Source organism: Rhinopithecus bieti, unplaced genomic scaffold (genome assembly GCF_001698545.2).
Source record: "Rhinopithecus bieti isolate Rb0 unplaced genomic scaffold, ASM169854v2 scaffold_57691, whole genome shotgun sequence".
Classification (NCBI taxonomy): domain Eukaryota; kingdom Metazoa; phylum Chordata; class Mammalia; order Primates; family Cercopithecidae; genus Rhinopithecus; species Rhinopithecus bieti.
Window position 1 is genome coordinate 1,337,421 of NW_016824383.1, and position 15,348 is coordinate 1,352,768.

The 15,348-nt window shown below is 35.6% G+C and overlaps 1 protein-coding gene across 1 annotated transcript in view; it reads right to left on the minus strand.

Annotated features, from left to right (window-relative positions):
• Positions 1-15,348, minus strand: part of RYR2 (ryanodine receptor 2) — an 808,217-nt gene that overhangs the window by 97,111 nt on the left and 695,758 nt on the right. The window contains 6 exon segments of the mRNA XM_017862245.1: positions 1,056-1,107; positions 2,664-2,767; positions 4,467-4,563; positions 7,638-7,750; positions 8,529-8,564; positions 11,502-11,636. Of these exon segments, the coding sequence (XP_017717734.1) occupies positions 1,056-1,107; positions 2,664-2,767; positions 4,467-4,563; positions 7,638-7,750; positions 8,529-8,564; positions 11,502-11,636 (537 nt within the window).

Genomic DNA, 15,348 nt, shown 5'->3' on the forward strand with positions numbered 1-15,348 from the left:
TTTTTTTTTTTTTTTTTTTTTTTGAGATGGACTCTCACTCCATCGCCCAGGCTGGCGTGCAGTGGTGCAGTCTCGGCTCACTGCAACCTTCCGCCTCCCAGGTTCAAGCAATTCTCCTGCCTCAGCCTCCTGAGGAGCTGGGATTACAGGCATGCACCACCATGCCAGGCTAACTTTTGTATTTTTAGTAGAGACAGGGTTTCACCGTGTTGGCCAGGCTGCTCTCAAACTCCTGATCTCAAATGATCCACCCGCCTCAGCCTCCCAAAGTGTTGGGATTACAGGCGTGAGCCACTGTGCCCGGTCTTATCCTTTTATCTTTTAACCCAGTGGTTATTGAAGTAGGTGTTTCAGCTCATCAATCAGACGTAAAAACAATTTAGTGATTCATGATAAAATAAAAACAACTGTTTAAATAGAATGGAAAATTTCAGACTACATGGCTCACAGGAAGAGTAAAATTTCGTGAAACTTTTCTTTCATGGTACATATTTTTACGTTACTTTAAACATACAGTTTTATGTTTCTGTAAATATACAGTTGGCCCTCCATGGGTAACTTTACTTGGGATATCAAAATCCAAGGATGCGCAAGTCTCTGACGAACGGCATAGTATTTGCATGCAACCTACACATCCTTCTGAATACTTAGATCATCTCTAGCAGTGTAAAAATGGACTGATACATTTGTCTACCATTAAATTCATCAGGGTTTTTCTACAACCATTTGCTTAAATGTTATCTTCCCCATTAGACAAAAAACTCCACGAAGGTGTAGTGTGTGCCCTTCTTTCTTCTTCACATGTTATCTCCAACATACTGATGTCCAGCAAATATTTGTTGAACGAATGAATGTTTAGAAAAAGTTATGGCTCCTCATAAATAAAATGTTTAAGTAGGAAACAATGATGACCTACCAAGGAATTTAGAACAGAGATTCATGCTACAAACACAAAGTTAAAATTAATCAAATACACAGATTCTTATCCTTTTCAGATGAAAGCTATTTCCCTTTATTAAAATTAAACATGAAAATCAGGAAGGATACATATTTACCTTTGCCATAATATCTGCATAGGCCATATATAAAAAATCTTCCTCCAGTTTGCTGGGGAAAACAAGAAGAAAACATCAGTGCTTAGGCAGAAGGCTAGGCACATGCAAACGTATCATCACTGTATAAAATAACCTTTGTTCTTTTTCTAACAAGTATACCGTATTAAAATTAAATGAACACAAAACTTAGACAATATTAGGATATTCAGAAATATCCTGAAATCAGAAAGCAAAGATCCCGGGGATCCTAAATAGCTGTCCCATCTTACCTTACAGAACGGCCTTCAATTTTCACAAAACAAACTGTCTTTTGGTTTACAAACAAATGTCATAATTTTAATTTTCTTCAGATTACAAAACTTGAAACAAGCAAACTTAAATGAGGTGGGGGCTTTTGACAGAAGTGAAATTTGACATTCGATGGAAAGATTCCCCAAACTACGATGTGACAATTAAAAAACAAGATAGTCATAACAACGATTCCTAAAAATTAAGAAAGGTTAAAATATGTTTATTATCTTCTCTTTTGAGAAGCATGGAAACCGTGACTATGTGAAGAAAAGTTTCCACCAAAAATACACCTAAAATTTGCAAAGTTATTTCAGCAGTTTTAAACTTCAGCCATGAGAAAAATTCACTTATGAGAAATACCTCATTACCTGACAATGCCAGACAGAGAGTTGCTCTATGCTTAGGAATGAGATGATTTTGTTAGTTAGGAAATAATAAGAGAGAGAGAAATAGTGAGAGAAAGGATGGATCACATTAGCTAAGAGGGAGAAATGTACATTATTATGGCATGCAAAGAGGTCAAATGAACTCTTCTGAGGAGATTCATGTGGATATGAGTTTGTAATTAAATTACATCCCAAATTCTATAGAGAATGGGAAAGGCCTGGGGCAACACTGGCTTTCTTTCCCATTGCAGGGCAGCAGATAAAGGTCCTCTAGCCTCTGCTATGTCACATCTGCACAGGCAATGTATGCGTTGCCCTCCATAATGACAGATGCTGAGCACATTTTGACGATCAGGCTAACCAGTGCATTTCTTATATAACTTCATAGAGGTGTGCCCTTTGTGGCTTTGGTGAATTCATATGACTAAGGCTGCAGAAGACAAGAAAAATGGGCAATGCCCTTGAAATAGATCTCAGAGATACCTCCAAGTTGAGGTGATGGCTCACTTAGCCTCTAGAGGTTTTTTAAGACCCACTGCACAATGGAGACGCTATCTACCCAGAAAATTTTGGGGTCACCATTGGTCTCTATATACTTGCGGCACTGGAATTTGCTTTGGTTCTTTTGTTTTATTTATAAAGGCTGTTTGTGATAAGGAGAAAAACCATTTCATAAGAAGAATCAGAATCAACTACATCATTAATTACAAAGTTGTTAAGAAAAACTAGAGCTAGTACGTAGTTGCTGAAGCCTACAATTGAATGAGTGTCCATCCCTAGGTACAGGCCAGGCTGATTGTTATCTTTGAACAATTCTCTCTCCTAACAACATCAAGATGAACTTCAAACATGAATACATGGCACAGAATACTCAGATACGGGTTTCTTTATTTGTTCCTCCTATGTCTCATAGGAACCCTTCCAACCATACCATTTCTCTGTTAAAGCTGTCCGACTAAACAGAAGGATCAGCTGATGCAGAGGATCAACTCTCTTAGTGCCTTCATCTTCTTCTGGAGGTTCAGCCCCAGGTTTCTGCAAAAAAGTCAAATTTATAAAATGTCACATTAAAAAAAAAATGTTCACTCAAATCCAAAAGCAATGTAAAGGCCAGGAATGAAGAATAAAAGGAATGCAAACACTCCTCCTTCCCTGTTGTGGGTGTGTGTGTGTGTGTGTGTGAGCATGTGTGTGTATTTTATATGCATTATACACGCTATATATGTATATATGTGTATGTGTATATAAAAGCATGTATGTATATGTGTTGCAGGTAAATGTAAATATGTAATATACATACTAAACATATATAAATGTAATATAATATGCTAGATATCTGTTACATTACCATTGCAAAATTATACAGCTCGAAACAGAGATATTTAATAATTTGACCAAAAAATAATATGAGCAAGGATAACTTAGAGCATTTAAAAATACTAAATTCCATTCTTGTAAGCATTTTCATAACTCAAAGTGTATTTGCTACATGGATTTCAGCTTTAGGGAGGGCTCGATTTACAAATATTTGCAATAAAATCCTAAGAACCACCCCAAGTGTGAAAATTTAGTTCCCATAGCAGTGCAAATTGCTTATAAAGCGAAACATTTTCTTTGCTTACACACAGCATGATAGGTAAATAATACTAAATGAGTTAATGCTTGAACCACTTATACTTTTTTTCTTATTTTCAAAAGTTACTTTTGAAACTAAAAAAAAAAATTTACTGTCGGATAGAACTTTAATAGTGAGGAAAATTATTAAGCATTTTTATTGGCAGTAGAATTCAATTACATCCAACTTTTTGTTGAGTTTTATATCTCCACTGACTTACCCATAGAAACTGATTTTCTCTCTACATGAATGGTGTTCTTTCCTGTAATTAAGCATTAATGTGGATATGGGGCAGATTTCCACAAGATAGCCAATAGTCTACATATTTTTTACTCTAAAGACAGATAAAACTCATTTTAAAATATAGGGACAATCAAGATTAGGCTTTTAAGAATTTAGATTAGTTTATCCATTCTATTCCCTAATAATCTGTAAGTTAAAAAATAGCTTTTAGACAAGATATCTTTAATCTTGAGAATCATGAAGCCTCTGACTAGTCTGCCAAGTTTTGAGATGACTTGTAAATTTTCTTGAGAAGATGGCTTTTGTCAGATATTTAAATGGGTCCATGACTTAGAACAGATGATACTGACTGCTGTTCTGTGCTGAACTCTCAGTATACAAGCTCTTTATCAGCACAGTCAGGTGAAAAGTCTATTTCTCATGTTTCACATTTACCATGCCTTCCCCTTCTCCTGTGTTCAGTCTATCATTCTCTGTCCTGTTGATTTTAAAACCAGCAACTTTTGTTCACCTTCTACTTAATTTTGATGGATAACTTCCTTCAGTCTTTTATAGTTTATCCTGGTTCTCAGGTGTTTATAGGTGCTTTGGGAAGGAATTTAAAAGAATGAGTAAATCAGGTTTAATTAATAATACACTTATATTATTCATTTTAAATTCTCAACCCCTTGATGTTGATGAGATCTCTTGGAAATGACAAGAGCACATTTTCCCATAAGCATTGAATGCAGTAACAATTAAGATTTAAAAGTTTCCTAATGCCCATATACTGTCATGATATTTTTTTCCTTCAATGTTATATAGTGACTGCTCACACCCACATTGCTGCACCAAGCCCAGACCCTCTTTCGTCTCAGAACCCCTTTAAAAACATACTGCTAAATCTTCTATCAGTTTGTCTTCAAAGTAATGTTCTTCTGTTTCAATCCAAGACTTTTCATATCCCTGAAGAAAGAGATTGACAGCCCGATGCCTAAAAGGTAAGCACAATTTCAGAAAAAGGGGAGTTTAGAAAATAAGTTGAAATTGTATCGAGTAGTGCTTTACTACTAGATTATCTGTGCACTAAAATTGTAAAATAAAAATAAATTCCCTGTTCTTGATTTTCCTCCTGGAAGATAATGCTTCTTGCAGCAAACAGAGCAAGGTGTCTCAGAGCACACAGTGACTCGCATTTAAATCCTGGCTCAGTCATTTCCAAGCTCTATAACATTGGTCAAGTGATTCAACTTTCCCAAATTTCAGTTTATTCCGTTATAAAAGTAGGATAACTCCAACCACATTTCAGTTTTGTAAGCCTTAAAATGAGATAAAGGATGTAAATTACATTGGTTAGATGTTCATTAAATGATGACTATTATTATATAACATGTCTCTCATTAAGCTATGTAATCAGTGTCAATAGAGAAGTTAGTCTCTGTTTAAGCAAACATTAAAAACAAATGGATGGCCCTGAGGATTCCAAAACAAAAGCTATTGAGTGAACTTTATGGGAGTATATATTCAAAGATTAAACCCTGCACTACTGATCATAAATGGCCGCCTATGAAAAAAGACCAGTGAAGACGAGAAGAATCAGTGAAATTCATGATGTTGTAAGAGATGTGGATAAGACGTCAATGTAAGAAAGAATAAAAGAATGTCATGAAGGGAGCATCATAAAACAACAACAGATGTGAGAGAACGAGAGACGGTGCCATTGCAGGAGAGAAGAAAGCTGAGCTTTATGACAGCAAACTGGGTTAAGGGCTCATGAAACCTAACGGTTAGATAGGTTTGTGAAGGGCTTTGAAAACCAGAGAGGGCAACTGCCAATGTAGCCAGAACTGCTAGAAATCATCATACATTCTTGTACGTGAGAGAGGCTTGCCAAAGCACGGACTCAGCCTTTTTGGTTTATTAGAGTCACCTGTGTAGCTTTTAAGTAGCACATGCTGGGCTCTCATTGAAATTCTAATTTAATAAGCTGAGGCCTGAATACTTTTTAAATGAGTTTACATGTATTTCTTAAAAGCGCCAGGTTGGGGAACCATTGGAATAAAGGATACTGTTTTAAAAATGACATTTTGGAGAAGACCGAAGAACTCTATGACATCACAGAAACTAACTCAGAAACCACTGCCATTAACTTAATATGAGTCAAGGAACAAGTGACTTGAAGAGGTGGTGATGGAGGGAAGGACGGGAATGTGAAGTAGTTCAAACGGAAACTGATGAAATCTGGGCAACGACAGTATAGGAGTAACTAAAAAGAAATGATAATGTGAATTCAAAGTTAATATTATTATTTTTTCTTTCATTAAGTTCTGGGATACATGTGCAGAACATGCAGGTTTGTTACATAGGTATACACGTGCCATGGTGGTTTGGCTGCACCTATCAAACCCATCTTCTAGGTTTTAAGCCCCACATGCATTAGGTATTTGTGTTAACACTCTCCCTCCCATTGCCCCCCACCCCCCGACAGACCCCAGTGTGTGATGTTCCCCTCCCTGTGTCCACGTGTTCTCACTGTTCAACTCCCACTTATGAGTGAGAACATGTGGTATTTTATTTTCTATTCCTATGTTAGTTTGCTGAGAATGATGGTTTCCAGCTTTATCCATGTCCCTGCAAGGGACAAGAACTCATTCTTTTTTTATGGCTGCATAGTATTCCATGGTGTATATGTGCCACATTTTCTTTATCCACTCTATCATTGATGGGCATTTGGGTTGGTTTCAAGTCTTTACTATTGTGAACAGTGCTGCAATTAACATACATGTGCATGTGTCTTTATAGTAGAATGATTTATAATCCTTTGGGTATATACCCAGTAATAGGATTGCTGAGTCAAATGGTATTTCTGATTCTAGATATCAAGGTTAATATTCTATTGATCAAAAGGTGACAGCATAATTGAGTCAGAGAATTGAGAAGTAGCACATTTGAGGAGGATGCTAATACATTTTAGACCCAGTGAGTGTGACATGATAGCAAGAAATACAACTGTCTTAGCAAAAAGGAAAAGGATGATGTTTCATCTGTGTGCTTTGCTTCTGTTTCTTTTTTTTTCTTTGCCTTATACATTCACTCAAACTCTTACTGAACGTCAATGTACAGGTCACTGTTCTAGGTGCTAAGAAAATGGAACAAAACTAGTACAGAATCTCAAAGTCTGAATCAAAGAGACAGGTAGCCTTAATACTGTAGGAAATGGTATGATGTGCAAGGAGTAGAAAGGCATGGCTTGGTCAGAGATGTTCCACAAAAGAGATGTAGCTGAGCTGAGTCCTGTTTATGAGACATAGAAATGATGCAATTTGTATAAAGTTCAGAGTGGGAAAGAGCATAGTTTCTCAGGAGAACTATAAGGTGGCTGAAATGGTACCCTGGACCACCTCAGTCAGACTTGAATGTACCAGGCTACTTCTCTATTAAGTATGTCTGCTCTATGTCTAAGAGAAGGCTGACGGGCCTGTCAAATCTTTTTACGTTACTCCCAATAAGTCACTTCTTTTCCCCAAATGCTAATAATTACAAAAACAATAATAATGACTAACATTTATCATGACATGAACTTATTACCTGACTTCTAAGCACTCTGTATACATCAACCCATTAAATAATCTGAACAACTCTATGAGGCTGATCCCATTATGATACAGATGAGAAAATTGTAAAGAAAGCCAAATAACTTGACCAATGTCATGGGACAGAGAAGTTGGGAGGTCAGAATTCAAACCAAGACAAGTCTGATGCCAAAGAATGATTGAAATCATGGTCTGATTCAAATGTAGGCCAAAGAATGATGTCCTAATGACTCTCTCTTGCCTCACATATGTGAGCAGATATTCCTCAGTAAGAGTCATTTAGTAATTACATTATAGACCACAGTTCTCTGAAAATATCCAACAAAATTAGTCAAGTTTTATGTAGAAGAATCCAATAAAGCTTTTCCATCCTTCTCTTGGACTATTGTACCCCTATGAAGGTAGATTCTAAACACCTGTCACTTGTTAGGAAAAAAGAACATTGATCTATTATAAAAAATAAAATAATTCTGACCTTGGCAGATTATATAAAGGGGCCATCCGGAAGCAGGCTACAACAGCCCTTTTCCTCTGCTTAGAGAGTAGTTTATGCCATACAGCCTTTTTAGATCTCTGAGGATGTTCCACCTGAGGTAGAATGATACAAATACATATTTACACCCCAAACTACCTTCAAAAATAAATAACTATTTATACCCCAAACTATCTTCAAAAATATAGTATTAAACAGTTGCCCCTCTTAAGTAACCTATATTTGGAATTCCAATTCCAAAAGTACCTTAAGATTATCATGGAGAAGTCCATATCCTAAAAGTTACCCAGAGATAAAGTTTAGATAATTGCAAATGCTATATAATTCCCTTAGTAAGAATATCACATTTTCCCAATACTGTGTACTTCCAAGCTATGTCATCTCTAAAATCAAAGAAATAGAAAATCATTCCAGGTAAAATCATTTTATCTCCTTCTCAAAATTTTCTTTGGTTCTTTATGATTCTAATACATATTTTCTGCCTACAGAAAATATTACCTCATTCTTAGTTATGTATCCATTGTAACTGTAATTTTATTAAGAGCTAAAGTAATAAACACAAATAGAGACAGTTAATAAAAATTCTACTATTCTTTAATATAACAGGATAAAGAGAAGAAGACAATGCTTTGTGAACACAGTATTAGGAGTGAGTAAATTTGGTAAAAATGTTAAAATATGTAAATATTTTGTTAGATAGGGACAAATATAAATTCAAAAGTTGCAATAAATGATGCAAGCAAGTTATTTATATAACTAATAGTGTTTGGAACTCCAAGAGAAGAAAGAGATTAATTGTATTAGAAAGAAAATATCCCAACATATAAACCTAAATTAATTAGTAATCTCTAGGCCATTGAGCACAGTACTTCCCAGACAGTAATGTCTCCGACCCACACGTTTAGACTTCTGAAAGAAATAAAAATGTTATGTTAGCTAAAAAAGTAAAACTACATTTATTATTCTTTGCAGTAAAGAGTCAAAAATGATTGCAATAATGTCTGAAGTAAACATTTAAAATGTTTGGGCTGCAGTGGTTTAGAAATTTTAACAAAGCAACATGTTTAATGGAAAAGCACTTATTTCCGTGATGCTCTTCCCCCTCTAGGATCAATAAATACGTTTTGACAATTATCCACTTCAATTATCTTCTTGATGCTTGTGTCAAGTGAAATAAACCAATGTTATGCCTTAACATCAAAGTAAAAGCAATCAAGGGCAATAGTTTTCAATGAGACCCAATGTATTTCAATTTAAATTTCCATTTTGAGATCCCAGTCTGTAGATGATGACTTTTTACAGGAATTACAGCATTATGGTCAGCATGGGTGACAGTCAACAAACATATATTAAGTTCCTAAGGCATTTACGATACAGTAAACATCACAACAGAAAGGGTTCCTGCCACCAGGAAGCTTATCATTTGGCAGGCATTTTATTACCTGCCTATTCAAGTATTTCAGGAAATGCCTGAAACGGTGTGCTTTCCTCTAAATCAATTATAATAGTTATCTGTAAGATATGTGATCCAAAGGCGAACACCAAGATGTATCTTGTAACTCTGTCTGAATGTCTTGATGTGCTGATGTGTTAGCTTGGCTAGAATTTGATTATTAGAAAATTCAGTGGAGAAAACCTACTCTCATAAGAAAGATTACCAGATATACAACACAAAATACACATCTAAAACAGGCCGCTGATACTTGAGATAAATTAAATCAACAAGTGTTTCCTGCCCACCTACTGTTTTTACACTGAGTTTTGCAAGTTAAAATATTCTTTACACACTCCTCTGTGACTCAGTTACATGTTATCATTAGCATGGGGATATTAAAGGCATAAATTAAACACACGGATATCTCCCACTGCTTTTATTTTGATAATCGACAATTTCTTTTACCCAAAACCCTCCTCTCATGATAAACCAATCTTGCCATATTCTTAACAGTTTGATAAACTCTGATCCTCCCATCTTTTTCTAGATAATTCCTACCGTAAGATTTATACAGGGATTACCTAGTTCATATCTACATTAAGTTTGAGTTGCTTCTATGCTTTCTTCAGCACATTTTATAACCTAACACCTCTGTATCATCGCATATGTATCTGCTTAAGTGTCTGTTTCCTCTCTTACAGCACTCAGTCCTCCAGATCTGCTGGGGAGAAGGCTGCCCTAGGACAGAGCACTCCATAAACATCCACGGCATAAATGGATACTTAGAAAAGTGAATCTCATTTGAGAAATGCCATCATTCGTCATGATCGGATATATTTATGAATATATGGGAATATAATAAAATAGAATCAGATTTCAATAAGCTTCATTTAACGTATCTAGAATTTATTCAAGCAAATCTACATATATGTATAAACACTAGGAAGAATTAAAAACTGATGGTAGAGTAATGCGGTCCTCTCGTAGCCATTTAATTAACCTTTAATAATCTTAAATATATATATATATAATTCTGAAGATATAACTCCATGACTTTATATAAATCACTTAAAATTTCATTACAAGTCTTGTCATCTGCTGATTGATGATAATTTGTATTTAATATTTCATGAAAATATTATGTAAGTTATTCCGGGGAAAGTATTAGCCCCAAGGCATTAGATACTGTAAATATATGTTAATAGCCATAAGGTCTAAGGGTATCCTAGTGACTTTAATCTCATCAAGTGTAGTGATAAATTGCATGGCAATAGAGAAATTATTAACGTTTGGGGCAGGGTATCTGAGTAAGCAAGAAGGAAATTAAAGGATACTACATTATATGACATCTTTCCATTATTAAACTGTCCAGGGCAGGGGTGAGGGTTCAGATAATATAAAATAGGAATACAAGCAAAATGTTTATTATTGCTATGATAATACATCCAAATATGGCTAAAGGCAATACAAAATCTCTCTCTCTCTCTCTCTCACACACACACACACACACATATTTAAGTGGCAAAGTTCCTGAGATGGCATACGACCTCTTATTATTATTTTATATTTGGTATAAAATAACCAAGTCATCAACAGTATGATCTGTCCTTATGACAGATCAGATGGTCAGATTACAATGAGCTTCTTCACTGTGTGATTATTTTGCTGAATAGACTTGATGAGAAATAGATAATATATCGCTGTGTTGCAGATATTTTACCTAAGCCAGGCGATCCCTTCTATAAAAATATGACCCTCTGATTGATAGTTTCAAGTATTCTTGTTTTACACATTCTTGTGCAAAGGTAATGAATAAGAATATCAAACTCAGCTTTGTAAAGTAGGACACAACTGAAAAAATGTATAAAAACACTTTTCTTACATGATTTTAATATCTATCATTGCATTGTTCTTCTCTAAGTGTAATTTGTTCCTGATTTCAGAGAAAATTAGCTCAAAATACACCTAATAAAAGGCAAGGTTAAACAAGTGACAAAAAACAAAATATTTCAAATATTAAACCAGTAAAAGATAATATCTCAAACATGTTTTATGAGCAATAATAAAAAATGAAGTATGCATAAAGTATTTGAAATCAGATGTAACTCCTGATTTTTTTGGTTAGAATAATTTAAATATATAATCCTAATACTTTTAGAAATATTTGAAAAAAGACAATAAAACAAAGGCCAGGATCTCCCAAAATATATAATCTGTATATTGCTACAAGAATTATAAGCTTAGAAATTATCTTCATGAAATACTAAGCACACCTGACTCTTATTCTTTAGAAGGAATATGCTGAACATGTATGTTTCTTGGGTCATAGTTAACAAATCAACACACATTCTCTTTTTAAAATATTTGTGTGTGGCTAAGGCAAATACAACTGAACTGACACAAAGCCTGACCTGTTCAAGATGAAAAAGCACATTTGCTATATCCAATACTCTTTCTACCGTCTTCTCTGGATCTGAGGTATCGTCAGTCCTGTTTGGTAAGTCTTTGTAAAGAGCCATTTGCCATCTAATAGCAGGATCCTCCAACTGCAGAAAAAAGAAAAGGTTACAATGGGAAGATGGGAATCTAAAAGACAAGGTTACAATCTCAAGATGGGAAGAGTCCACCCACCAGTATTTATTGGGCTTTACCGTGTTTACTAGTTAAAACATGACACGCAGCAGCAGTTATGTAGGATGAACAGGTCTGGAGATCTAATGTACAGCATGGTGATTACAGTTAATAACATTGCAATTCATACTGGAAATCTGCTGAGAGTAGATTCCAGGAGCTCTTAGCACATACACACAAAAGGTAACTCTGCGAGGAGATAGATATGCTAATTTGTCTGACTACACCAATCATGTCACTATGTTTATGTATATTGAAACATCCTGTTGGACACCGTAACTGTGTACAATTATTAAAAATCAAAACTACTAAGAGAGAAAGATAAAGTCCTGGTCATCATGAAATTTATCATCTATTAGAGAAGACAGACATTAAACAAATATTTATAATTGTGATAAGGGCTACTAAAATGAAATATAAAGTACCATTAGATTTATCCTACTCTTTGGTGGTTGGGGAGATTTCCCTTAACACAAGACGTTGTAACTAGGGCTTAAGGATGAGCGGGAAATTGGAGAACAAAATGGGTAAGGCTACCCTCGCTCTTTCTCCTCCCCATTAACAGTCTAATTGTAGAAAGATTTCTATGTTTACTTTTATCGGCAAGGATATAGGATAGCATTTACCTATAAATATTTGGACTCTACAACAGAGCTTAATTTCGCTGAGACGAAGATATTAAATTATATAAATCAATAGAGGTTGTTAAAATCATACTTATCATAAAGGAGTCTACACATTTCACTTTTCAACACCATCAAATTTCCTCGGTGAAAAATGTATATGAAATCTTCATGTTATTTAGAAACATTATTATAAGTCATAGAAATTGACAAAGGCAAGCAACTTAACATGGATAGCACATATCAGTTCAAGGAAATAATATACAATAAGTATGTTATTAAAAATCGACAAAGCAGCCAGGCATGGTGGCTCACACCTGTAATCCCAGCACTTTGGGAGGCCAAGGCGGGTGGATTACTTGAGGTCAGGAGTTTGAGACCAGCCTGGCCAACATGGTGAAACCTCTTCTCGATTAAAAATACAAAAAGTTAGCTGGGCATGGTGTTGCACGCCTGTAATCATAGCTACTCGGGAGGCTGAGGCAGGAGAATCACTTGGACCCAGGAAGGCAGAGGTTGCAGTGAACCAAGTTGCGCCACTGCCCTCCAGCCTGGATGACAGAGTGAGACTCCATCTCAAAAAACAAAAAACAAAAAAACAAACAAAAAATGGACAAAGCAATCCCCTTGTCTTTTCTTCCACTTTAGAATCTCCATTAGAAATGGGAGACTGAATATTTTGAAGCAGAAATAGAAAACATCTAAAACTTCACAACTCCCAGACTGAGAGTGCATAGTTCAAAATGTCAAAAATAACTTTCATCTACAGGCAAACACAGACAGATAGAGCTTTGTATATAAATAACTTGTAAAGACTACTTATCCTTTGATAAAATAATGTTTTCATCCGTATACTTTTTAAGTCTGAGGACTATGTTTGATACTTATAGGTTTTAATCTGTACTCTTAGTTCTATTTAATATATAAACATAATTAATAAAGTAGATTCTTTATTCTAACATAAAATTAATCCTCTGGCCTCAGGATGAATAGCCCTATAATTTCAAGACAATGTATTCAAGAAGTTAGGAACAAAAGAATTCATTTTTTGAAAATCTGTGTATCTCAATATGCCTGCCTAACTCCGAGTGTAAGAGAGTGTAGAATAAAACGACAAGATGAATATTTATTCATTACCTCTTTATTTTCAGGTCTCATTCATTTGGAGGCGAAATATTGACTATCAATGTTTCCTTTTTTGCTCTCTTCCTTCTTCCTCTCTCCCTAACATGTCATCTAAACTGTCCAAAGTATTCTTACAAGTGACCTTTAGAATATAATGGACAAACCTTTTTCTGCTTATAATCATAAACACCCTTATTTGACCATTTCTTGAGATTGGCCCAGACTCCTCTTAAGAGGTACTTAAGAGGAACTCAGTAATTGTTGAACTAGATAATGGTGCTCCAAGTGTGGTCCAGGGTCACCTGGGGATCCCCAGCACCCTTTCATGGGGTACCTGATCTTCTCAAATACCCATGTACATAAAAATATTTAATGTCTCTCCCTAAAGGGGAAAAATGTTTGTAGTGTAAACTCTTCTTCTGAAGTTCCAATAGAGGCTTTATAAGCTTTTTAAACACTGTTCAAATTATTCTGGCTATCTGAAAAGAGATCATACTCTAATAGTAACTAATCTCACTCTAAAAGAATTGTTAGTAAACAACTGAGTACACATCAAATTTCACATGAAATTTGCTCTAAATAAATACTTGTGCATTGTGAATACGGTAAAGGCATGTCTCACCTTTATATTATTCTTTAAAATGCTAATTTAAAAAGAATATGATTTGGCTCTTTGAAAAGAGATATTTTAATACCCAGAAAGGCATATATTATATTGTTGTTGCTACTTTTTGACATTCGCATATTTTCATAATTTAAAAAAACCCCGAGAAGGGTCACCAGAATAGAAGACAACAGGCTGAGTCAAAATACCAGCTTGACTTTTAAAACTGCATCACAGGTTTTATAAACAAATGAATAATTTATTCACTGGTATACAAAAATTTCCAAATAATAGTAAACGGTCACTGGATTGCCAAAACTACTTCTAACAATTCTTTCACCCACCATTAAAAAGTAGGTGTTACATAGATTTCCATCCATGTTTTTATTCTAAATGTACACTCTTCTCTTCTCCTTAGATACACTCATTTATTCCTATTGCTGCAAATCTCGATATAGCCTTTTGATATAGTTTGGATCTGTGTCCCTGCCCAAATCTTATGTTGAAATGCAATCCTCAGTATTGGAGATAGGGCCTGGTGGGTGCTGAGTGGATTATGGGGCAAATTTTTCATGAGTGGTTTAGCAGCATCCCCTTGGTGCTGTCCTTGAGACCGCGAGATCTGGTTAAGTGTGTGTCACCTCCCTCCTCACTGCTCTTGTTCCTGCTCCTGCCAGGTGAGATGCCTGCCTCTCTTTCACCATCTGCCATGATTGTAAGCTTCCTGGAGCCTCCCCAAATGCAGATGCCATGTTACACTTTCTGTACAGCCTGCAGAACCGTGACTCAATTAAACCTCTTCTCTTCATAAATTACCCAGTCTCATATTTCTATATAGCAATGCAAGAATGGCCTGATTCACCTATAGACTAATGACTCTTTATATATATATATTTAATTACTGATCACTCCATGTCAATTTTTTGTTTTTTGAGACAGGGTTTCCCTTTGTTGCCTAGGCTGGAGTGCAGTGGCATGATCTTGGCTCACTGCAACCTTCGCCTCCCAGGCTCAAGCTCTCCTCCCACCTCAGCCTCTCAAGTAGCTGGGACTACAGGTGTGTGTAACCACCCAGCTAATTTTTGTATTTTTTGTAGAGATGGGGTTTCGCCATGTTGTCCAGGCTGATTTTAAACACTCGGGCTCAAGTGATCCACCTGCCTCGGCCTCCCAAAGTGTTGGGATTACAAGTTTGAGACTCTGCGCCTAGCCAACATTTTCTTATAGACACCTGTCTCTATGTCCAAAAGACCCTAAAACCCATCTATCAAAAGA